At 40.8% G+C, this 25,915-nt stretch overlaps 2 protein-coding genes across 3 annotated transcripts in view; one reads left to right on the plus strand and one right to left on the minus strand.

Annotated features, from left to right (window-relative positions):
• The first annotated feature begins 14,268 nt into the window (after window positions 1–14,268).
• PPIC (peptidylprolyl isomerase C) lies at window positions 14,269–22,886 on the plus strand. Its single transcript, XM_051789482.1, has 5 exons — window positions 14,269–14,415; window positions 18,568–18,681; window positions 19,166–19,259; window positions 20,869–21,053; window positions 22,323–22,886. Exons 1-5 carry the CDS (start codon window positions 14,308–14,310, stop codon window positions 22,449–22,451), a joined length of 630 nt encoding a protein of 209 aa, XP_051645442.1. The 5' UTR covers window positions 14,269–14,307; the 3' UTR covers window positions 22,452–22,886.
• A 1,595-nt stretch (window positions 22,887–24,481) lies between these two features.
• SNX24 (sorting nexin 24) overlaps window positions 24,482–25,915 on the minus strand; it is an 88,470-nt gene continuing 87,036 nt past the window's right edge. For both annotated transcript variants that reach the window (XR_007904793.1, XM_051789492.1), the window contains one exon: window positions 24,482–25,329. Coding sequence is in view for 1 of the 2 variants with exons in the window: in XM_051789492.1 (XP_051645452.1) it covers window positions 25,259–25,329 (71 nt within the window). In the remaining variant the exon portion in view is untranslated. The remainder of the gene's footprint in view (window positions 25,330–25,915) is intronic.

Here is a 25,915-nt window from a genome sequence, read left to right on the forward strand (position 1 = left end):
GAAGCAGCCGAAATTGTTCAACATCTTAGCAAACTTCACTGCTTGCTTTATCAGGCTTGCTTTATCAGCCCAGCAGGAAGAGACAAAGTTTCCAAGCAAGACAAATGTTAAATAAAGCAGTTATAGATACTGATGCTGCCTGGTGTGCACCTGGTTATCCAGTTTCAGACAGGATGCCAAGGCTTCACTCAGTGACACAGAGCTCTGTATACTGCTGGAAATTGTATCTCAGAGAGGTAGTCAAAGCATCATCTCACAGCACAGTTTTGACATTACTGTGACTCAGGGTGAGCTAGTTGTACTTGATTTCTTGTCAGCATCATGATGTCTTAATAGATGAGGCAACAGCATCCACGGGAAGACAGAGACACAGTTGTCATTGTACTGCTGGAAGCTGCTTCAGAGGGGACTCACCATTCTCTCTCCCAGTGGTGACTTCTGAAAAATACAGATGGTGCCTGCAACTGATCCGCTGATTAGTGTGTAGAAATGAAGTAGTGATACAAGTCACTATGTAGACAGATGAGCTAAAATTTTTTGTAAATCTCTGAAAAATTCTGTGGGAAAGGAAGAGAAGGGAAGGAAAGGGAATGTGAAGCCTTAACTTTATGTTTATATGAACTCATGCCCATATTCTTAGCTGTCCTTCACAGATGATCTGCTCCCGTTCCAGCTTTCATGAGGACTTCTTTCTAATTATTTTATCTGAAAGCCGTGATCATCTTATTTTCCTCTAGAAACCAGGATTTCTCACCTCTCAATTTTTCTTATTCACATCATGGCTGAAATATGAGTTGTGATTGTACCTACAGTCATGCAGACCTATTCTAGATCTGAAGGAAGAAGCATGAATCACACCTCTGTCTTTGAACTGGCAAGAGTTCAGACACGGCGATGGATAAACTTCATTTAATCAGATCATAGCTGTGAAATGTCTCTTCTACCACTCATACCTTCTGGCAGAAAAGACCACATGTGGACACTCTTAGTCTCACTTGAAAAACATCCTTAGCCAAGTTGATCCTTACAGGCTGCCAAATATATAAATCTTACACTACCAAATGTAAAAATCCTACTCAGACAGAAAATGCAATTAATGGGGAAGCATCACAGACAGAAGACAGAGAGAAGAGAAGGTCAGCCAACAAGGACACCCCTGCTGGAATGCTTCACCAGAGCTGTTCCTGTGCTCTGGAGTATCCTGCTTTGACAGAGGCAAACACCACTTTGTAAGATCTGAGTTTACACTGACGTTAAAGAGGCAGAATAAAGATCCAAGTTGTAATTTACATTTCACTCACTTTTGTGGTGAACTCATTTTGCTTTTGTAAATAGTTTGAATCTAATTTTTTAATGACATTATAATTTATGAACCATACCATTAAAAGACAACACTTTAGCTGTGGATGACATTGTTTATCCTCTAGGGGAACATTTGCTGCATTAGACATCATATACATAGCCAATGTGTTTATGAGACAAGTACCAATTTTGTCTTCGTGTTCAGGAAGATTTACGGGTTCAAATTTACAGATTGGTGTCCTAAGTGTGAAAACAGTAGTTTGCACGTCACATGATATATTGGCCTATTTTTATAGCAATGTATAAGCACAACAGTTGTGAATAAACTCCGGATTAACAACACTACCGAGGTCTTCTAAAAAGAGCTACATATAAAGCTGTTACTTCCCTGACTATGTTGTCTGAAGTTAGAAAATTTTGACACAGAGCATTGCTAAATCTAAAAAAGTCCTGGCTTTTCTGTCAATAGGGAGAGAGACATAGCCCCAAATAGGAAAAAGCTTTCCTGGAACCGAATTTTAAGCATTCACTGTAATCCCTTGTCTTCAGCAGCAGCTACAACTGGCAATTTTAGGGCTGAATTTTTTTCTTACTTGTCAGGTTGATGGAAGGAAAGATGTGAAGGGAGAAATCTGTAAAAAGTGAGTTTCCTAGAAGCCCACGGTACCAATGAAATCATAAGAATGCTAATGTTTAAAGAAGCCTGAACATTTTGGAACAAAGCAATACATGGACTTTATCAATCTGATGTTTTAATGAGAAGAAAAATGCCACCAGTAGTTTGCCAAGCCAAAATTTCTCTATTTCTAAGAATACCATTGACATATCCTTAGATACAATCAGAGAAACATCTGCTTTGTTTCTACTGTGACTCTGCTTCTGCTAGAAACCAGGGCCATATTTTCAGATATGTAAAAACTGACATAAAAATAAATCAGCTTCCAGGTAGCATTTGTGGGATTCCATTTAAATTCACCAAGGTCTATTTTGAACCGAAAACCAATAATCAGTGAGGCCTCTAATGAGGATTATCTAGAATTTAATGCATTAAATAATATAAATGGGACTCTCTAATCTGTTTCACCATCCAAATCATTAGTCTGTCAACCAAAACTCTGTGGGATGTGCCATCCAAAACATTATGATATTAAGGAATGCTCCCAGACACAGAGAAAATATGGCATCCAGCAAAGTATAAGCAATCTAAAGACTGAAGGAATGACAATTATTTTAGCAGTGTTAACAGTTACACTAAGTATTTTGGCACATAAAACACAATGTGAAGTCATATTTCTGAAAGCATTTCCCAGTAAAATGCTATTATGATCCATAAGCTATTTATCCCAGGTTGTTTTGCTTGCAGTCACAAATTTGATTGCTAATCATAGAATCATAAAACAGTCTGGATTGGAAGGGACCTTCAAAGGTAGCTAGTCCAACTCCCTGCCATGAGCAGACATCTTCAACTAGACCAGAGATCTGCTCTGTTTCTTCAGACCAATTTCAATTTCCCAAACTGTTCCCACTTTTTCATGACATATTACAGTGCTTCATATTATTGGGTGACAAAACTAAAAACCAGAAAAATATTGAATCACAACATACCAAGAAAAAAAAATACTTACACTTAAGACTTAGCAGTCTTGCTTCACAGGAAAAATGGTAGACTGGTAAAGATGCTATCAGCATCAGTTTCTGATGAATTAAATATTGAGAAGTGACAGCAGCAGGAGGAAATTTTCATTCCAGATGATTACATTTCCATACATTATGCATATTCTATGTATTTCATAAGAAATTCTTGTTTTCAAATGCTTTGTGTAGTCTTCAGGGCTTAGGGGGGTTGCTGACACTTTAAAAAAATCATTAAACCACGACTCTCTAACTAGCTTAACAGTGAAGTCTAAAACCAATACTGAACATTTCCACAATGGCTGAAAGCTCCTTTCCCAAAAGTGAGTAAGGTGTTCAAAATCCCCAGCTTTTCATGTCAGACCTCTTGGTCCCTCTTTTGATAATGGGAATTCAATGCTGAGATTCTTCACATGCCTTTGACCATCAGAGTTGTAAATACATGTGTGTGGGGCCTGGCTGAGATGGAGGTAATGTTCCCTCCCTATGCTGTGCATTGGTCACTGGAAAGGTGTTGATGACACAGCGGTGCTCTGGCTCCCATAGCATCAGCACTGTCTCTCCAACATTCTACCTCCCTCAACTGCAAGAAACTAGTAGGTGTACTGAAGCCCTAATTCCCAGGAAGTGGCTGGATATTGCCTGCAGATGAGAAGTAGAGAATTAATCTTTTGTTTTCCTTTGCTTCTGTGCACAGTCTTTCCTTCTGTTTTATTAAACTGCCCTTATCTTAACCCATGAGGGTTTTTTTCCACCTTATTTTCTACCCTTTCATCCTGCTGAGAAGGGCAGTGATAGAGTGGCTTGATGAGCATTTTGTACCCAGCCATGGCCAACCTACCACACAAAAGGGTCCTATTGTCATCAGTGCAGCTCTCCAACACCAAGAATCATAATTATTTCCAAATTACCTAGAGTTTCTCTACCAAAAATAACACACTCATGCTACCATTCATTACAAGCACTACAAAAAAAGTCTATGATAAAACATAAGGGTGACTGCTATAATAAGTTATGGGCACAAAACGTAGAATTTGCAATTTCCTATAAAGTAAATTACTTAGAAAAAGGAGAATCAACTTAGCATAGACAATGGTAAGGGAAAGAAGAATGGTGTTAATTGGCATTTGTTAATGTTACAAAACCCACACAAACATCACTAAAATGTCACTACGTGCAGAGTTATTGTATAATGCTCATCAGAGTACCACTTTTTTTTTTCAAGTGGGAGAAACCATCACACTTTCCTAGATACTGTGACATTGAAATTCTTAATGAGGATTGGTGTACAGTGTGACTGTAACACTGTACAAAAAAAAGATATTAAGTAAAAACACCACTATATATACTTGCTAACATCATTAACAACTTTATGCTCATCTTGTAAGCAGGACAAGCATCTTTCCTAGATCCTTGCATAATTCTGGCAGATCCTGTAGATCCTTAGAAATCTGATCACTGATTGATAACATCTACAAGAACAATATTACAGCTCTAATAAAGCATTTACTTCAGTGTATATTGTTATAAAGACCTGAAACATGCAACGAATAGTGTGGTATCTAAGTCAAGTGTGTGCTGTTAATTGTATATAGAGGAATAGCATCTCAATCAAAGTTAAAAGTAAATATGGAGGTAAAGAACTGGACATAGATTTTTATAGGTAGCTTAAGATATCGTTTTTACATAGTGTAGTCTGTCAGATAGCAAATTAATACATCTTTTCAGTAACACTGCATCTTAATGATTAGAAACCAGAAAGAAACTAGACAGATGAGGTCCTTGACCAGACAATACTTTTAGCGGGTAATAGCTATGCAGAACTTCAGGGACATTGAAATTACACATAACTTTTTTCTCTGTATCTTCTAACCCATATTTCCTGTACTAATGAGGCCAGTTTTGTTCTTCTGTCAGCACAGCAGGCTCTAGAGTGAGTTGGAGAGAGAAATATCATGTATCCTCACCTTTCACTCATCTTGAAACAAACCATCAACATATTTTTCTCCATTTAAAACTATTCTGGCAGTAGCTTTCTCCGTTGATCTAGATACTCAGAACTTTTCTAAAATTATCTGTTTTCATATAAAATCTCTCTAAATATCTGACTGCTTTCATTATGATTTGTAAAGGAAAAACTCTTGTACTTGTCATTGTCACTTACCTTTTGAACAGCTGCAAGTTTCATTTTCCCTCTTGATTACTATTACAATCTAATCCGCTATTTGTAAGGTGAGGACCCAACCCACCCACATGCCTTAGCAATGCAGAGTACGTTCATCATCTTCTGAACGTTATTTCTTGGTTGCTATTTATCTCCTAAACTAGGCAGCCTCATCTCCTCGGATGGTAAGATTGACGGGGAGATAGACAACAGGTTAGCAAAGGCATATAGTGCTTTTGGAAAACTCCACAAAAGAGTATGGCGTAATAAACACTTGAAGAAAAGTACCAAGATCAGTGTTTACAGAGCCATAGTGCTGTCTACACTCCTGTATGGTTCGAATCATGGGTCATCTACCGCCACTACCTGCATCTCCTAGAACGCTTCCATCAACGCTGCCTCTGTACAATCCTAAACATCCACTGGTCAGATTATGTGACCAATACATCTGTTCTAGAACAAGCAGCTGTCACAAGCATTGAGGTCATGTTGCTGAGAACACAGCTGCGATGGGCAGGGCACATCTCCAGGATGAAGGACCACCGCCTCCCTAAGATCTTGCTTTATGGTGAACTTGCCACCGGCTGCTGCGTGAGAGGAGCCCTGAAGAAAAGATACAAGGACTCCCTGAAACAACATCTCAGCCTTGGCCATATTGATCACCATAACTGGTCTACTCTGGCCTCCAATCAGGAGGCCTGGAGACACACCATCTATAACGCTGCTGCTTCCTTTGAGAACACACGCAGGATCACTCTCGAGGAGAAAAGGCAACGCAGAAAGAACCATGTTTTGCAGAATACACCATCTAAGGAGTCCTTCTGCTGTGCCTTTTGCAATCGGATATGTCTGTCTCGTATTGGCCTCATAAGCCACCAGCGTGCCTGTAACAAATGTGGATAGAGCCTTCCCAAATCTTCGTTCGCGAAGCCGAGCCATGAATGAATGAATTTATCTCCTAAGCAATTAATGAGCTTTCACTGTTTCACTCTTTCAACTTCCTTCTTTCCCTGCCTTTACCTTGGTCCCCTCCTCCATCATCACCACCAATAATAATAATTGAAAATCTCCCATGAAAACAACAAATCCATATAAAATTTTAACCACAGTCACATGAAGGGATGTTACTTTTTCAATTAACTAATTTTCATTTTTAAGGATGGAATTATGTTTTTTCTTAAGAGCCAAGAGATCCGGGCTGTATATTCTGATTTGCACCTCTGGTTATTATCAGGCTAGAAGTATCGATTACTGGAACTTAAATTTATTGACAAAGGCATTCTTTTCAAACACCTATGTACTTTCCTTTAGGTGCGAGTAGTTCCATGCAAGAGACACCACAGCCATAGTTAAGGGATGTGCCATAGTGCTCGGAGAACTATAATCTTTATTGTAAGTAATAACCAGAGAAAGAAAAAAAAAAGGAATTTTAGGATGCTATGCAGTTTTAGATTTTTTTTCCCCCTCCTAAGTTTTAGCATTTTTGCCTTGAAAAAAAAAGAAATCTGATACTACATTTTCTTACAGCCAGGCTTTACTGCTAGTTCTTAAATTTTCCCCTAAGAGATCTTATGCAACCGCAGATGCTATGAATAACAGGCTTTAAATGAAGGACTATGTGCTAAATGCTCACTGCAGTGAGATGTGCAATTACAGATAGCTCTGATATCCTGTAAACATATGTGCTCAAAATGGTGCTGGCTCCAGCTGCACTATTTTGAAAACACATTGCTGGTATCACCTAAATAAATGCTTTGACCATTAGAGTGGAAAGGGTGACACTTCAAATTGTGTTTGGATACAAAATTTAAAAAGCTTAAAAACTATTCACCAAAAGGAAGACACTTATCCGGAGCATAGGACACATTTATTTTGCATAAGTGCACCAGATGACAGGAGAAGTATAAGCCATTTTACAAGTGGTTTAATAGAAGAGACAGCACATACAATACACTCCATCTTTCTGAAGTCACATAAAGGAAAAGACCAAAAAATACAAACAAAACTCCCCATAAACCTCTTTCTTCATTATTCATGAAGGCCATATACAGTGACTTACTATTTGTGGACCTTAAGTTGTTTTTTTTAACTGTGGTATCTTAGAACCATATGTAATCACAATGGCCTATATATTTCATGGCTTTTAACCATTTTATAATTCAGCCGATGTATAAGATGAAGTGGTGGCATTTCTGAGTCTTTATGGGATTAAAGTTTGGCTTTAAACATATGACTTGATTCTGCCAGTGATACATTAAAAACCCAGTACAAGTAACACAATGGCAATGTGAAACTATGTGGACAAATATCAACCCTGGGAGGGATGATACACTTTCAGTGATTCAGGCTTGAGAATCAAAAACCCATTTCAAAGTGAGAAAATAAAAATAAAAGCTCAGTTAGAGCACCCTTACAGGACACAATGCTTACTCCAAGTTTTATCCTGGCAGCTGTCAAGCAGTTAACATCAATGAAAGTGCCTATAGAACCATAAAACATTATTATTACATATATCATGGTCAGAATTCTTTTTACCTGTATAACGTGACATACTAGAGCAATTTGGATATGAAATATTTCTGTATCACTACAATAAATCATAGCTCATGTCATGCCACAGTGCTGAAGGCAAGTGCTAGAATTACTGCAATGGTAGTACTACTAGAAATCAAAATCTGTCAAATGCTATATTCTCAATAGATGTCTCTTCTGCACCCATTCTAAATGGTAAAGAGCCCATCAGAAGCAATGAAACATCTCATTACAGACACTATTACTTAAATTGAAGACTGTCAAACAGTTCCAAATTATTTTTTTAAAAGCTTAGTGACTTCAAAAGACAGCAAGCTCCAAAATAATGCATGTCTGCTAGCTCTAAAATACAATGTGTCTTGTGCACCATGTTACAAACGCAAGATAGCCTGAACATGTTCTTTGAATGGGCTACATAATTTTTGTCACAATAGCCTCATGTCACTTGATCAACTTTAAAAAGGAAAAAAAAAAAAAGCAAGAAATGACAAAATGCGCTTATCTGTAGCTTCTACTCACATTTAAGGACAAAGGTAATATTTCAACTGAAAACTACACAGCCGGATGACGCCTGCTTTAATATTTGACCCATGTGGCAAGATTGAAGGAATTGGGGTTGTTTAGTCTACAGAAAAGAAAACTGAAGGGAGAAATGATAACAGTCTTCAAATCAGCTGCACCGAAGAGGTGAACAAGACGGAACAGGAAAGAGCAGTTTTCAGTTGCAGAACCTCTACTGATTTTACACCTTTTTTTCTTTTTTTTTAATATGTGCAAAGCCATAGTGAATTCAGTGTAGTTCTCAGCAGACTGTATCCAGTTTGTGTAAAGAGTTTGCAAAGACCTCCAAAATATGCAAGATAATTATTAATACACAAAGCAGAAAAATAAAGAGTTTGTAACAGGTTTTACATATTGTTCCCTAGTTTCATTGCAAGGATTTCTTTCTTTTCACAGCTAGTATGAAGTCTACTGTTTATCTGGTTTGTGTGTACTTTCAGTTTGAAAGTCATGACATCAAATTCCTACAAAAAGAACAAGTACTTCTTTCAGCATCAGGAAGAGATTTTCTGTGTAAAATTGAGTTTTCATTGAACATATTAAGTTTCTGTCTCTTTTCAAGATTTCCTCTTTAAACATTGTTTTATCTTCTTCCAAAAATTATTTAGCAACATCACTAGTGTGCATAAACTTTCCAAGATAATGTAAACCAGATCCTGTCTCATCTTGCTGTTTTTAAATCTCCTCAGTGCTATCAGCCACTCCTTTAATTCTTCCTGCCTTATACTGCCATCTTGTACATGGATAAAACATATTTACACTTCAATAAACAGGGAAGTCGTCCTTGCAAACACCAACATTTTTATTGAGAGAGAGTGAAAGTGAACTCTGGGGGGTAATGTGGCTAGATAGTGCTGTTCAGCATACCTACACCAAATAGGCTCTTCTGTATTAAGGAGTATTAAATCAAGGAGCTGCCCAGACAGTCCATTTTTTGTGTTCTTCCCAGCTCCTTGCTTGTTCTTCTGCACCTCATGATTTGAATCACTGTACTGCTCTGAATTACTCTGAGACAATACATTCTCATCAGCCAGCACTGGTCTTCTTTCAAATTCAAAACTTAGAATTAGTCATGGCTCCACCTTTTTGCATATTTTTGTCAACATTCACCTAGTGACTTGCATGCAGTTGGAGTATCAAAAATATTCTGTCTCCTTCACTCCAAAACTAAGAATATTTCCTTCAGAGAGCTGAAAAATTTCAACATGCCCCCATATACATTTCAAGATGAACTTTCTTCCATTTTCATCATATTCCCCTGAACATCCCAAAGTCTGCATGGTTTCTTGTTTAGTGTGGGGACAGTGACTACAGTTTCAGGCCAGACAAATACTGAATATGTAGTTGTAACAAAGGTAAACTGTAGTGACAGGACTTGGGGAATGTCTTCAAACTAAAAGACTAAAAGATTTAAATTAGACTTTAGGATGAAGTTCTTCACTGTGAGGGTGATGAGGCACTGAAACAGGTTGCCCAGAAAAGTTGTGAAAGCCCAGTCCCTGGAAGTGTTCAAGGTCATGTTGACAGAGCTCTCAGCAACTTGGTCTAGTGTGAGGTGTCCCTGCCCACGGCAGGGGAGTTGGAACTGGGTGGTCTTTAAGGTCTTCTCTTCCAAACCAAACCATTCTGTAATTCTCTAAAAAGACATAAAAATGGTAAGTTTACACCTTCTGGGTTTTTACTATTGCTATTTAGGTGATTAGGTACATATGCGGACTGCAAAAGTTTTCTGTGAGTATTTAGATAAAATAGTTAACTATTTTAATCCTTAACTATTTTCTAATATATTTGTACAGAAATACAGACCTTTTATACTTTATTTCCAACTACTGCAACAAATCAGTAAAACTTTGTTACATTTCTGCAGTAAATCTTTACTCCAGAGTTAGTCAAACACCATAATTATGTGTTTGCACTGCATGGAAGGCAGTTGAATTATAATATTAAATTCTTGGTACCTTATCAAACTGGCAGAGAAAATTAACACATAGTTTACTCTGAGTAAACTCTCATACTCACATACTCATTGAATGTGCACTGACATATCAAAGAATCTAGCATAAGAGACAGTAAAGTTTTGGGCCTGTTTTGATGTTGAAAGAAGAATGTGACTGTGAAATATGATGCTCACCAGCAATGGGATCAGAGAAGTGCTTTAGCCATCTCTACAGACAAGAATAGTTTTGATTCACTAAAACAAACAGATCTAAATAGCTGCAGGATAAATGTCTTGAACCATGCCCTGAAGCCCCAGAGCCGTCAATAACCACAGTCCTCATGAGCAGGGCTCTGGTAAAGCCTTCAGTTTTACAAAATGCCAGCACGCAGATGAGGTGTCAAAGTTAAGCCCTAGATTAGTTCAGGTGGGTCTTTGACTCAGGAAATACAACTGCATGTATTTTATATCTCTTAAGGAAAGAGGATCTATTTGTATCAGTCATCAGTTAAGGAAGGTGATCATTTGGTGTTTCTGCTTATGTGCCATGTAATGTAGAATCAGTAACTGCCACTCTCTGCTCTGCCTGTGAAATTAATTTTTACTACAAACACCTGATGAGAAATCTCATTGAACTCAGATACACTAGTGTAGGCAGTATGTGAGGCAGAATGGAAAAGAGCAGAAAAGTGACATCACCCATGAAAAATAGCCTGTGACCACCCTATATTCAAAAATGGGCATTAGGGTACACCTATGGTATGTTTTAGACTGGATGAGGAATTAATTTTTAATTTTTTTCAACATGCCAACTTACTGTGTTTTGGTTTGTAACACAGGGAGGCCTTTCCATGCCCAAACCACATATCTGTCAAATGAAACTACACCAGAGGATGTGCTTCACAAGCATGCCCAGCACTCTTCAACTGCTAGTATGCATTTGATCAGCTGGACAGACCACATGAAAAGCACACAGTGCAGACACTGTCCCTTCATGGTTTGGACAGGTGCACCCTTTCCTGGGAAAATCTGGCTGGATAGCCAGACTCAGAGAGTGGTGGTGAATGAAGGTAGATCCAGCTGGTGGCCAGTCACCAGTTTTATTTCCCAGGGCTCAGTGTTGGTGATAGCCTTGTTCAATATCTTCATCCATGATCTGGACAAGAGGATCAAGTGCACTTTCTGTCAGTTGGCTGATGACACTAAGTTGGGCAGGAGTCTTGATCTGCTGGAGAGTGGGAAGTTTCTACAGAAGGATATGGACAGGCTGGATCAATGTGCTGAGGCTGATTGTATGAGGTTCAGCAAGGCCAGGTACTGGGTCCTGCATTTGGGCCACAACAACCCTGTGAAGAGCTACAGACTGGGGGAGGAGTCTCTGGAAAGCAGATCAGTGGAAAAGGACCTGGGCATGCTAGTTGACAGTGGCTGAATCCGAGCCAGCAGCGTGTCCAGTTGGCCAAGAAGGCCAAAGGCTTCCGGGCCTGTATCAAAAATTACGTGGCCAGAAGGACCAAGAAAGAGATTGTCCCTGTGTACTGGGCACTGGTGAGGCCAACCTTAAATCCTATGTTCAGTTCAGCCTCTCACTACAAGAAAGACATTGAGGTACTGGAGTATATTCAGAGAAGGGCAATGAAGGTGGGGAACAATCTGAAGCACAAATCTCATGTGGAGAGGTTGAGGAAGCTGGGGATGTTCAGCCTGGAGAAAAGGAGACTCGAGGGAGACCTTATTGCTCTCTACAACTACCAGAAAGGAGGTAGTTGCGAGGTGGGGGTCGCCCTCTTTTCCCAAGTAACAAGCCATAGGACAAGAGGAAACATCTTCAAATCATGCCAGGGGAGGTGTAAGTTGGATATTAGGAAAACATTTTTCCTGGAAAGAGTTGTCAAGCACTGGAACAGGCTGTCCAGGGAATATTTAAATACCCCCCTGGTATTTAAATGACCTTACAGGTCTTTTCCCACCTAAACAATTCTATGATTCTATGGCTATCAAGTCTACTCCTTGTGAACTGAGGCACAGACTCAAGTTGAGAGGTTCAGCAGCAGTGACAGTGTACATGCGGCAGTGCAGAGCACATTCTCTCTCGGGCACTGCACCTGAGCTCTGGGCTGGCTTTGCAACCAGCACCAAATGCTCTGCGTAGATGCTATGCCATACATCCAGAAACACAGCACTGCTGGGTTTAATCCCGAATGTGTTTAAATAAAACACTGCCAGCCTTCTGTTTGCAGCATATTGTTGGGGAACACAGAGCTGAATGGGAAGAGTTTCAAGCCTGGCGTAAGATCTACAGCCCTGAATGAGACACTCTACACTGGATAAGACACAACCTCACTGAAATGAACTTCTATTTACTGGATTTGACATTGTACCGGACTGGACAGTTTTCTTGTTATCCCCAGTTTTCCCAGTTTGTTGTTATACTGTTATATGGTTGTGTGTACCCCCAGTTGTTGTTTTTAAATTTACCCTCCATATTGTCTCCTTCTTCCCCTCACAGTTTTCCCGCCTTAACCCTGTTTTCCCGCTCCTCTGCCTGCCATTGGCTGATCTTTGGTGCAGTGCAGAGGCAGCTACCATTGGCCCGTTTCCCCGGTTACCCCCAAACTCCTCCCCTCCTTACCCAGTTATCCAATCACATTCATCCCTGAGTTGCCAGTCCTATGCTCCTCCCAAACCCAAACTCCACCCCTAAACTTACCCTTTATAAGTTACTGTTTCCCTAATGAAGTTTGGCATTGCTTCACGAGACTTTCTACTGTGTCCCGAACCCTTCTTGCAGTGCCGCGTCCCTATCCCTTTTTCCCCGCGGGTCCTGGCAGCATATCAGTATACATAACTTCTCTTTCCTATGCTGGCACTTGAGAGGCCACAAAATTTCAGTGTATGTACAATTTGCAAAAATTCTAGGGACTGCAGCAGCAACACTATTTGAGACAGGTTACGAACGCAAACAATTTTTGAACAGAGAAAGTAACAAGTCAAAGCCAAAGACAATTTGCCAGGTTGGGATCCCTCTTCCCCATATTGGTAGGTCATGGCCTGGGAGAGACATTTGTGTTTGATGAATTCCTTTAGTACTGCTGCTTATTGTTCAAAGTCAGGGATGTTGACATGGGTCCCAAGCAGTGCACTTCCACCACTAACACAAATGAATGCAGAAGCATTACAAGAGCCTCACAGACTCCTGTTTCTACTCAGCACATTAAATATACCAAACACCAAAATCACAGAATCACAGAATGGGTCAGGTTGTAAAGGACCATAGTGGGGCACCTGGTCCAAGCTCCCTGCTTAATCAAAGTCATCCTAGAGCACAAGGCACAGGATTGCATCCAGATGGTTCTTGAACATCTCCAGTGAGGGAGACTCTACAACCTCTCTGGACAACCTGTTCCAGTGTGTGGTCACCCACACAGTAAAGAAGTTCTTTTTCATATTCTGCTGGAACTTCCTGCACATCATTTTGTGCTCTTTGTCTCTTGTTCTATTGCTTGGCACCACTGAAAAAGCCTAGTTCCATCTTCTTAGCACTTCCCTGCATATACTTATAGACATTGATGAGGTTCCCTCTCAGTCATTTCTTCTCGAGGCTGAACAGGCACAGCTCTCTCAGCCTTTCCTTGTAAGAGAGATGTTCCAGTCCCTTAATCACCCTTGTCGCCCTTTGCTAGACCCACTCCAGCAGCTCCATGTCTCTCATACTGAGGAGCCCAGAACTGGACAGAGCACTCAAGGTGCGTGTCACTAGGGGTGAGTAGAAGGGTCACCTAATGGGGTGATCGCTCCCCCAGATGGGTGATCGCTGGCCCGGGATGGGTGAACTCTCCCCCCGGGTAGTTTGTCGCTGGCCCGGGATGGGTGACTCTCCCCCCGGCAGGTCGGTCGCTGGCCCGGGATGGGTGACTCTCCCCCCGGGAGGTCGGTCGCTGGCCCGGGATGGGTGACTCTCCCCCCGGGAGGTCGGTCGCTGGCCCGGGATGGGTGACTCTCCCCCCGGGAGGTCGGTCGCTGGCCCGGGATGGGTGACTCTCCCCCCGGGAGGTCGGTCGCTGGCCCGGGACGGGTGCCCGCCCTCCCTGCCGCGTTGCCGCTCCCGCCGCCCCCCCGCGCTGGGCCGGGCGGGGCCGCGCCGGGCCGGGCGCAGGCGCCTCAGCGCTCAGCCAGCGCCATGGCCCGCGGGGCGCCGGCGGCGCTGCTGGGCGCCGCGGCCTGTCTGTGCCTCCTGGCCCCGGCGGCACAGGCCTTCAGGAGGAGGGGACCCAGCGTGACAGCCAAGGTGACTCTCGCCCGCGGCCGGGACGCCTCGGGATCGGTCGGAGCCCCCCCGCCGGGGGTGTCCCCGCGGCCGCTGCCGGCGGTGCCGGGGTGGGTGGCGGCCACCCCGCTTCCACAGTCGGTCCTGCTCCGGCTCCCTCCTTCTCGCGCCGCATCCCGGGCACAGAGGGTTTGGGGAGGCTTTGGACGAACGCCGTAACTTTACCGTTTTATAAGGGTTGGGGGTTTTTTGTTTGATTGGTTTTTTTAGCCCCTCTGGGCATGCCGCCTTTCTGTAGGTGCTGGCACATCGCGCAGTTCGGGCCAGCGAAGCGTCCCTCTGTCTTGCAGAAATGGAAACCTTCACATTCCTTCCCCCGCCAGCGCTGCTGCAGCCGCTGCTGCTGCCAGGAGCAGTTCGGAACTGCTGGTGGTACCAGGCTGCCTCAGGCAGGGGCTGTAACCTGGGGGGGCTCGGGGTGTGCAGTGGGTTGTTTTCCCTCCTCCCTGCCCTTTTTGTGAAAGTCTTGGAGCGGGTCTAGCAGAGGTCACAAAATTGATCAAGCGACTGGAGCATCTCTTGTACAAGGAAAGGCTGAGGGAACGACTGAGAGGGACCTCATCAGTGTCCTTAAGTATCTGAAGGGGGGGTGTCAATAGACGGAGCAAGGCTCTTCTCGGTGGTGCCAAGCAGTAGGATGAGGCAACGGGCAGAAACTGGTGCACAGGAAGTTCCACCTGAATATGAGGAAGAACTTCTCTACTGTGGGGCTGCACTGAAACAGACTGCCCAGAGAGGTTGTGGAGTCTCCCTCAATGGAGATATTCAGGAACCGTCTGGACACAATCTTCTGTCATGTGCTCTGGGATGGCCTGCTTGAGGACCAGATGTGGACCACTGTGCTCCCTTCCAACCCGACCCATTCTGTGAAATGCTTGGTGTTGAGCTGACACTTTATTGCCCCCTTGTTTCCTGCTCCCTTGTCATTCCTGCTGGCGATAGGCTTGGATGCCCGGTGGCTTGGAGCGTGCTGCCAGCAGAGCCATGGGCAGGGCGTTGGCAAGGCTCCTTCTTAGGCAGGACAGGCTGTGCGCCAGGGGCACGTGTGGCCCTCGCAGATGGTGCTGCCCAAGAGATGAACTCGTGGGCTGTGGTGCCTGCCAGCAGGTGGGGATTCACCTGGTTATTGCAACACACCAGCATCTCTTTCCAAAAAGTATTTGCTTGGTGCAGGAGATGGGATGTCTCATCCAACTTTGGACAAAGCAGAGATTATGTGTTTTTGCCCCCAAGTACCTTTTCACCTAGACTCGAGACAATGCTCCCAAAGACACCTGCTGTCATGAAAATGTAACAGGGCAGGACAGGGGCAGAGCTGTTTCCTCTGGCATGGCCTTAGCTAAGTCAGGGACTATGCCTGTGTCTCTGAACTTCATTGCCATTGGTGTCTACAGCTGCCTGCAGTTTCATTACTATGGACTTCTAGACCACAGATTTGATTTCTGGGTTTGATAAATTTAATACACTTTTACCTTCAGGTAATCTTCTGGCAATATATTCAAGTTTAGTTGTGCATAAAGTATTTTCCTTCATCAGACCTGCCTGGGATATAATTTTATGCCCTTTTCTGATTGTTGTGGCACATCAAGAATCTCAGCTGCCAATTTTCCTTATCTTAGGCAGTGGTAACTTTATGAAGCTCATCAAATCGCACCAGTTTCTTCTCTTCCAGCTTGCATATAATCTTTCTTCATATAAAAGGTATTCCATATCTTTTGAGCATCTGTTCTGCTCATTTTTCTACATTTTTTAAGGTTGGTTTTATCATTCTGCAGTAGAGAAGCCAGAACTACTTGCAGCACTCAGGGTGTGAACACACAGTACAGAGGTATGCAATGGTGTAATTATGCTCATCTCCTGTCTGTATCCATTTTTAATTATTTCTAACATTCTTCTCTGACCTTCACAAGCCAAATTTTTCATTAAACTGCTCACGGTGACTCCAGATGTCATTTTTGAGTGGTAGCCAATTTTGGACCCCTTGTTGTGGCTGTATACCATATAGAGTATTTTTGCATTTATCAGGAGTCCATTTGTCATTATATTACCTGGTCTCTAAGAATCATGAGCTTATCCTTTCACAGTCAGCTTTTTTTTTTTTTTTCTGAATGATTGAATACTCTTGTCCATATTTTTCAATTAGATGTATACCATCTTGTCTAAGTTATATATGAATATGTTAATGAGAACCAGCCACCCTTACTGGTGTGTTCTTTTTTCATTTCAGTCTTGAAATTCTTGACAGGCAAATTGTAAATAAGATTAAATATTTTTATAAATATTAATAAGACTGAAAATTTATGTTTGTTTCCTTTCAGAGTTTTTGGTGAAGAATCTGGTCAGCTGTTTTTTGAGATTTGAAAGTGCTGTATTGACCAGCTCACTAGTGTCTACATGCTTATTGACTTTTCAGAGAACTTGAGGAAATATGCTTACATGGCTTTTCTATGCAGAAATAGTGTGTAGGACTACCAAATGCTTCTGTACTTGATTTTGTGGCCAGAAATGTGCACAGATACATAATGTGGTGCATAATTAAAAAGCTCATAGATTTCAAAAAATCACCAAGCGTGTAAAGCAGGTTTGTGGTGTGCTAACAGGAAGCCAGGAACTTGCTGTTTTTTCTCAAATGCAGAATAAGCTGAAGCAATGCTCTTTGGAAGTACTGGGTTTACTGCCTAGGCGAGCAGCAGTGCCATGTATGATGCTTTCTTTTGAGCTGGGTTTACAACATGTGATGGACTTGTCTCCGTCTGCTCTGTGAAAGTGCTGATGTTACTGATATCTGGGGTGATCATTTGGTAGCCTCAGTTGTGATAGTTATATATCTGCTTACGTATTTCAGGCAGTCCTACTAGAACAACATTTTCAGGCATAATAGGCTGCGTTTAGAAAACGTAGGCAGGCAATACCCCTTACCTAGGTAATCCTGGCAGCAAAATTCAGAGAGGCTTGTAGAAATGTTAAAAAGTTAGTGAAAGTGTGCTGTTAGTACTTTAGGAGCCACACATCTAAGGAGTATGTTATTAAGTGCCAAGGAAATGAATGAGGTGTATCAAAAAGAATTTTATTTTCTTTATAGTGCTTTTATAGCATTAGCCAAAAGTTCAACAGTCAAAACCACATGGAAGATCAAGAAATGGTAGAAATGTTTAGTAGGAGAGCGTGAAAGAGGCATTCACGTTGGAGAGACTGTGGCCATTTATTATCATTATTGGACTAATTTTTTAGCATTGCAGACAAGTCATACTTGGTTGAGTGCCACAAGGAACAGCAAATACCACATCATAGGAATACACATTGCTGTTTCCTAGAAGCTGTAATAGCCTTTATGTAACTTTTTCAGAACTTCAAAATGCCTCATTTCCTGACAGCTGTTCCTGTTTTCAGTAATTATTGGAACATTCTTGCACGTTCAAATAGGCATTCATAGATTCTGAACTATAAAAAAATGCCTTATAACTCATTTGCCTTTTTGAGCTTGCTTTTCAGCAACATATACATTGAAGCTTTTAGGCATTCAGCTGAATAATTTGGCCTGGTTATTTATTTGTCAGGTTTGAATTCATATTTAGGAAAGTGATGACTTGCTTGAGCCATAGGATTTTCTTTCCACTGTTTGTCAATTTAAAGAAATTTAGGCTTTTGTCTATACTTACATACAGGAGATGAAGGAAGATTATGAGTGGATAGCAAACTATCATTTGTGGGGAGTGTCAGTACTACAATTCCTTGTTATTTTTCACCACACGGGAATAGCATCATTGTTCTTCCTAACTTTCATATTTCATCTTTTCCATAGAGCTTTAAAGACATGCATGTCTGGGAAAAATCTTCAACACTACCTTCAAACTTCTGATACAGCAGTCCCACCAACCTTTAAAAGCAATAAGAATCAAACATAGAGTCACCAGTTCTCAAAAAGTTTTCTGTATAATCTGATTTTGGTGGCTCCGAAAGGATTTTTCTCAAACAGCATCCTTAGGAAATCAGAGGATACTATTGATACAGAACAGGCAGAAGTAGTTCCTTACCACCTGATGCTTTGAAAAGCTTGGTTGTTTGTTGCACTCACATTTGTATCACTTTTGTTCTCTTCACAAAAATATTCAGGTGTTCTTTGATGTGAAGATTGGAGACAAAGATGTGGGCAGAATTGTAATTGGATTGTTTGGAAAAGTTGTCCCAAAGACCGTGGAAAACTTCATTGCGTTGGCAACTGGAGAAGTACGTTTGTGGTTTTCTTCCACTGTGTACTCACTTAGTTTTGGATTGGGAAGGCAATGTGTGTTTAATGCTGTTTCAGTTGTGAACTGTTGATCTTATTTCACTGGAGACTGTGGAAGAGTGCCATCCCCAAGGCTGTGCACTGGTGTGTGTCTTCAGGTCCTTGGTTCACAAGATGTAATTATGAGATGCTGGATATCACCATCGCCATCTGTCCCTGCCTTGTAGGTCTAGCATGTAAAGTTACTGTGGTCAGATACCAGTGAAGTAAAGACAATGGCTTTGATCACCTGAATAATACCTGCTTTGTGGCAGTGCAGTCCAGCTGCATTCATCTGCACCTCAGTTTAATGTGTTTCTTGCCAGTATTATATCCGTTGGTGCTATATTCTATGAAATCTAGCCATTCACAACTTGTGTATTTCCATATGAACTGTAAGAACTGGATGTTATATTCATTTAAAGAATTATTTCATTTTCTTAGAGAGGATATGGATACAAAGGAAGTAAATTCCATCGTGTGATCAAAGACTTCATGATTCAAGGAGGAGACTTTACAGTAGGAGATGGATCAGGAGGTAACACGCTTAGTATCTTCCAGGTTCCCTTTCTTTGTTCGAATGTCTGCTGAAAAGACGGGCAAAACAGCATATTCCTTCATTCTTTCAGCTCACATAAATGAAAAAAAAAACCAACCCACATTTGTTTTAGAGCATTTAGTACTTTTCCAAGCATCTTGGAACATAAGATGCATTTATTTGGATTATCTGATTATAAGTATGTGTAGCTCTTCCTTTGTCCTCAATTTTTGCAGATAGCTCTTTTCTGTCTGTGACTTGTCCCCCTTCAAGAAGCATGGCTTTGTGTGCTGGGCTGGAGCCACGTGACCAGCTGAGCTGCTCCTACAACTTACCGTCTCCAAAAGATGGATGTCTCCACCCTTCCCCTGCTCTGGCTTTGTGACAGCGCTCCCTGGTTGCATGTGGTGAAACAGTGAAAAAGCGCGTAGAGGGAAGGCAGGTAGGGAAGGAGGAGGCCGTCCTTGCTGCCCTCAGCTCAGCCAGGTCTGAGGAACCTTCTGAAATGTGCTGCGAGAGGGAATTTCAGCACAGGGAGAGAAAAATTAGAAAATGAGGGTCATGCCCTCTCCTTTTTTTTCTCTTACCAGAATTGAAACCACAAACTCATTGGTGGTATGAGTCCTGGCTGTGTGTATCAGTTCTCCCTCCTGAGCCCCCAGGAGACCAGTTCAGTCCACTGAGGAGACCAGTCCCAGCTCAGCACCTCTTGCATTGCATGCACTCTGGCTTCGGATTTCTTCTCTTCCTTTCCGTGCACGTTATTCGCGTGCTACGAGTTGAACTGTCTGCATACAGTGCAGTGATTTCCCTGCTGGGGTAGAATGGAACACACATTCCTCTTCCTTGCAGCCAGCAATGGGGAAGACTAAAATACCAAAGACACAGTTTTAACATTAAAGATAGGCAGCGTTTATTTGCCTGCTGATGCTGTTCATTGGGACAGTATTTGATGGTGTTGGAAGCAAGGTCCCTGTTGTGCTAGGCACTGCATAAGTAAAGAATGAGACAGACAGCCTTCTCTTTTCAAAGTGATGGTGTTTAAATCATGAATGAAGTGTTTTCTAAATTTATTTTAGAAACATCAAAATCTTTATGTTGGAGTTGTACAAAGCCACACCCAGTATTTTAGTCTAACTTCCATCTGGTCTTCCTTTGTTTCTAAACATGTCTGAAGCAATTTCTTATTAGGAGGAAAAGGTGTAAATACTGAAATTGTCACAAAACACAGCAGCCTTGCTGTTACTGACCATAATTATGTAAGTTAAATTTGTTGAACAGGATGAAGTATATTATTGTTCAGTGGTGTCTGTAAGCACTGAAGATACTCAGGTTGCTTGTTAAAGTGAAAGGATAAAGCATCATCAGCTTTAACTATTCTCTGCTTATATGGGGTGGTTTAGCTTACTTTTATTTCTTTACAAGCAAATTGGTTTTAGTTATGGAATCACTGATGATGGAACAGTGATGTTGCTGTGCTTACTGAAACAATGAATCTTCAAGTCCTGAATTCATACTTTGTTTTTCCCCTTTTTGAACAAAAAAGGCTTTTTGATTGTTGTTGTTGTTGGGGTTTTTTTTAAGTTTGCTTTCTTATTTTTTGTCATAGGAAGAAGCATCTATGGAGAAAAGTTTCCAGATGAGAACTTCAAGCTCAAACACTATGGAATTGGATGGGTTAGCATGGCTAATTCTGGCCCAGACACCAACGGATCCCAGTTCTTCATCAGTGTGACAAAGCCCTCCTGGTTAGATGGAAAACATGTAGTATTTGGCAAAGTCCTTGATGGAATGGTAAGTTGAAAGTAGTGGCAAGGTTAATACAAAAAATCTGGACAAACTCTGCCACGTTATATCTGTATTACCATAACTTACACAGTTGTGGTTCAAAACTGTTGAGTGTTCATCTAATACGTACATGGTAGAAAATGATTGTGAAGAGCTCCAGCTGGACAATTTAGAACTGAAATAGCAAATGCTAACTGCAGAAATTGAAACTTAAATCATGCTTTTGGCTTTCACAGCCCTTGTTTCAGACCACTAGCTACTGAAATACACACTGACACCTTTACAGATTACAAATGGAGTAAGTTCAGGTCCTCCTTTCACTAACACTGTTAGCCATGAAATAACTGTATTTCTGCAAGCTAAAATCTGATTTTGTACATGTGCTAGTTCTGGGTAACACTTTCACTGTTAGGGTTTTTAGAAGCATGTGAATATAAAGTATAAAAACACATATATTCAGATCTCTTTAAAAAGAAAAAAAAAATCAGTTAATTCTCTGAAACTGTACACAGCTGCAAAACTGATGAAAGGCCAGACAGAATTTTAAGTTTAAAAATGGTACTTTCAACTGAATATATTAGGCTGGTTTTTCTTTTAAATTATTCCTTTTTAATCTTTGTTTTGAAATTAATGGGGAAAACGAGCTCCTGGACAGAACAGTTCTTTGAGGAATTTGAAAATCTCATCAGAACACTTGTCCCCCTCTCCCACATTCATATTGAATTCAATTTTCATGACCTACAGTAGTAGCTGAAAAATTTTGAGAAGAGACTTAGACTAAATTTTAGTTTAGTCAGATTGATGGACAAATATCCAAAGCCAGGTAGTCAATATACCTAACTGAATTTTGTGTGTGTCATATGCTAAAAGTAAAAGCAGTAAGCAGGAAGCACAGTTATGCTATACATTTAGAAATTATCCTTACAGTTAGATTATCCTTTCTGTATGTGCTAGAACCCTGTATGTGCTGGGTGGGTCAGCTAAACATACATTTTCACTTGCCCCTTCATAATGCTTTTGTTGGCTCAAAGTTCTTCTAGAGGACAAACAGCCTTCCCTGTCGACTGTGTGTGAGTTGCAGAGTGGCATAACTATTAATGTGGGGGGAAAAAAGCATGTGGGAATTCAGCAGGGTAAAGGTCTTTGTTCATAAGTTGGTTAATAAACAGCAATGCTGCGAGCACTTAGTTGTTTATGTGCTACCAGACTTCAGCCACTGGAGTTTCCTTGGCTAAACTGAACTCTTCTGTTTGTTTGTTTGTTTCTGTTTAACAGTCTGTGGTGCACTCCATTGAACTCCAGCAGACAGATGAGCATGACCGGCCCCTTCAGGACTGTGTGATTGTGAATAGTGGCAAAATAGTTGTAAAGGAACCATTTGTAGTTGAAGTAGATGACTGGTGAGATCAACAGAAAGAAAAGTAAAACTTAATCATTTTTCTTTAACACCTGTTTTTTGCTGATCTCCACTGTCCATTCAGTTTTCTTCTCAAAACATATGAGGCTACATTTAGGCAGTACTTAGCATTTGCCAAATACATAAAAGATATGACCATTTCTATAACAACTTGATGGAGCTTTCACTCCTTAAAATTCAAGACATACCCCACTAAATTCTAGACCTTGCAGAAAAAGTTTTTCATGAAAAAGTATAGCAGTAATTCTATTTTTCTCAAGGCTTAAAACAAAATCCTTTGTTTTCTTTGGAAATTTTAGCAATATTTGTTTCCATCTTTTCAACTGAAAATATGTTCTGTAACACTACCAGCATTTTTAAAAATTAAAAAAAAAGTAAAATACATAAGTGTTTTGAATAAATAAACTTTGATTTCAAATAAATATTTGAAACTCTTTTTTTTCTCCCCCCCCCAGTCTTTTTTCTCACCTCAGTTGATTCTGCAAAATATGCAGGGGGTTCTGCTTTCCAGAAGTATGGTTACAAGGTTAGAGCACGGATGGTAAATTTACCTAATCTTAACATGTCAGATAAAGTCCCTGCTGTCTTTCAAAGAACCACAGTGTTCAGATACCATTCTGTAATCAAGAAAGAGCAGCTTTTCTGTCTGTTATTCAATAAGATAATCAGTTAGAAACTGATGAAAACAGGGGAGTCCTTGTTTTATAGCATGGTGAATTTTGTAACCTAGCTGATGTTACTTATTAGATAGCTCAAGTGCCTTTTTTTTGGTTTTTTTTAAGTTTTGCTGTAGGTCAGAGATGCAACTTTAGGTTCATTATTTTTGTCATGCTTTGTAAGTAACTTTTAAGCTGACAACTTAACTGGTAGCTTTTAAACAAGGTCAGTGTAAGGTAACACTTTGAGACACCTATGTCAATTAAGTTCTTTAACAAGTTACATAATACTCTACAGGACAAGAGATGGGGATTTTTTTCTTTTGAGTTTACAGTGTTTTAGAACTTGACACAGAAGAGCCAATGCCAAATTTCATGAAGGACTCATCCCCCTGTGCAGCAGACAGCACACCACCCTCTTTGTTGTGACTAGTTCCTGAAGCATGTCCTGGAGTCCATGTGAGATATCCAGACTTTCAGTGGTGCAGAGTAGGAGCTACAGAACAGAGCTTGTACCTACTGACATTCCATCTGCAAGGAAATGGGAAACTGTTGGCAGGGATTTATCCCATGTCTTCCTGACATGTACTCTGCAGTTACAGGGATGCTCCTGGTTCATCATCCACAGCTCTGGGGCCTCTCCTGAGGGTAAATACTGACACTTATTTTCAGAGACCTGTGAAAGGATTACTGTCCTCTTTAAACAGAGCTAGAGGAGAACTTGGCAATGGCTCCTAAATTTGCCTAGTGCTAGGCAATCAAGACGTTCCTTTTACCCATGCAAGTTTTTCTTTCTACTAACTGTTTAAAGTAGAATTCTCTGAAAAGCAGCACTGGGAAGCAGGGTTAGGAAGTAGGAGCAAGAATGCCTCAGACTCCCGTGCCCAAATAGCTTTCTGCTAGTAGCTGAAAGCTTTCCTGGAGGTTGATCGTGCAGACAGCATAGAGTTCTGCTACCTGAACAAGTGCTGTAGTCACAGGCCTACCTTTTGTCCAAGTGCCAGCCTTTCACTCTCCCCAGGTGGCTTCCAAACACATTTAGTAGTCAGAGGAGGCAACCCTCATGTCAGGCTCCTGTTTGTGCTTAGGTTTGCCCTTGCTGCTTTTGTGCAACACTCCTTCCACCGATGAGCCCAGTGGCTAACTGGCTGTTCAATTACACTGAATTCACCACGATATAACACTTTCGTAAGCCTAGCATGGTCAGATGGTGTGGTGCTAAGAGCTTTAAATGAGCACACACACAGGTATTTTCTCATGCTTCACATGGAGACATCTGTGAGACCCATTTCTGGTGACAGCAGCTCAGAGAAATGTTTTGCTTCAAGAGAAAAGCACAAAAAAGATACCAAAGCAGTACATTCATGTCCTAGTAATTTATTTTGTAATGTCCAGTAGCACACATACAAATTTCCAGTTAAATCTGAACATATGTATCAGTTTTAGTTTGATCATAATCTTAATCATATTCTTGCTTCACTTTACCACAGAGTTGTATGCTCTGTGACTTATAAAATGTTAAGATATGGAATACAATCTGCAAGTTGATGTTGAGAGTAAACATACACACAGGTTAGATGTTGTAACTGGAGGGAGATACATAAATGCCACATGAAAGTTCCTGGTAAGTAAAATAATTTCAACTGAAATCTAGAAAATTTCCTCAGAGAGTGCCATGTGTTTCAGAATGTGAAAGCATGTTTTCCAATTCCTCACACACTCTCTTCAGTGCTTTTAATCCATTCAGTGCCAGCCATGGGTAATGCGTTTGGAAGAATTCTGGTGCAAAAAGGTTTAGTGTTTGCTTTGATAAAAATTATAGAAATAATTAGTAAAAGTTTTCAAAGGTTAGCGCAATTCAGTGTATGACTTAGAACATTTAGTGTTAAATAGTTAGAGCATGTCAATATATATAAGGTATAAATAACTTCAATACTGTTGTTTCCATATCTATTTTTTTAAAAGCAGCAACTGTAATGACAGTGATTTTATTTAAAAAGATACAATGCTTGAAATTAATCTGAGGTTGTGCCTCTTGCTTCTGAGCATAATTTTCACATCACAGAATTTTATTCCTGTTAATTCTATTAAATGTGACTCAGAGACTTGCTTCAGCTTCTTCTCCCCACACATCACTTCTACCTAGGCAGTAAATGAGGATAAAATATTCCATGTAGAATGCCATCTATAACTACGTTTGGGAAGTCATCTGAAAAAAAAAAGAAAAAGAAAAAAGAAATAAACTTACTTTCTTATCCATGTCAGTACAATATAAATGTTTTTGTGGAACTTAACTAGGCAAGGCCTGCTACACTTTAGGTTAATGTTTATCCATGTTGGGATGTGCTATTAGTAATGCTGTTTCAGCACTAAAGCCACTTTAGGGTAGCACTGGGCATTGCATGAATGCGCTGCCAGATTTGTAGCTTATTGATTTAAAGGGATGTTCTAATACTTAATGCTGCTAGGCTCCAGCTCTTTATCTGAATCTTTTCTCACAAGGAAGATGGATTACACTGGCAATTCAATTTCTAACAAAATCTCAATATACTTGAAGAAATTTCAAGATTGCTACTGGCAATACTTCAAAACTGTTTTTTTGATTGTGGTTTACAGCAGTGTTTAGACTGAGAAGACAGAGATGATTATTTGAGGCAGGAAATTTTCAGGTTGTCCAACATAAAATGTCACATGTTACAAAAAGTCATCCTATAATATTTGAAGGAAAAAAATCCCCACTATTTTGTTATCACAGATGCAGAGAAAACTGGCAGTTAATTTTCACGTTCAATTTG

The sequence above is a fragment of the Manacus candei genome, unplaced genomic scaffold (genome assembly GCF_025592945.1).
Source record: "Manacus candei isolate 608988 ecotype Guabito, Panama unplaced genomic scaffold, ASM2559294v1 h1tg000027l, whole genome shotgun sequence".
Taxonomy (NCBI): Eukaryota; Metazoa; Chordata; class Aves; order Passeriformes; family Pipridae; genus Manacus; species Manacus candei.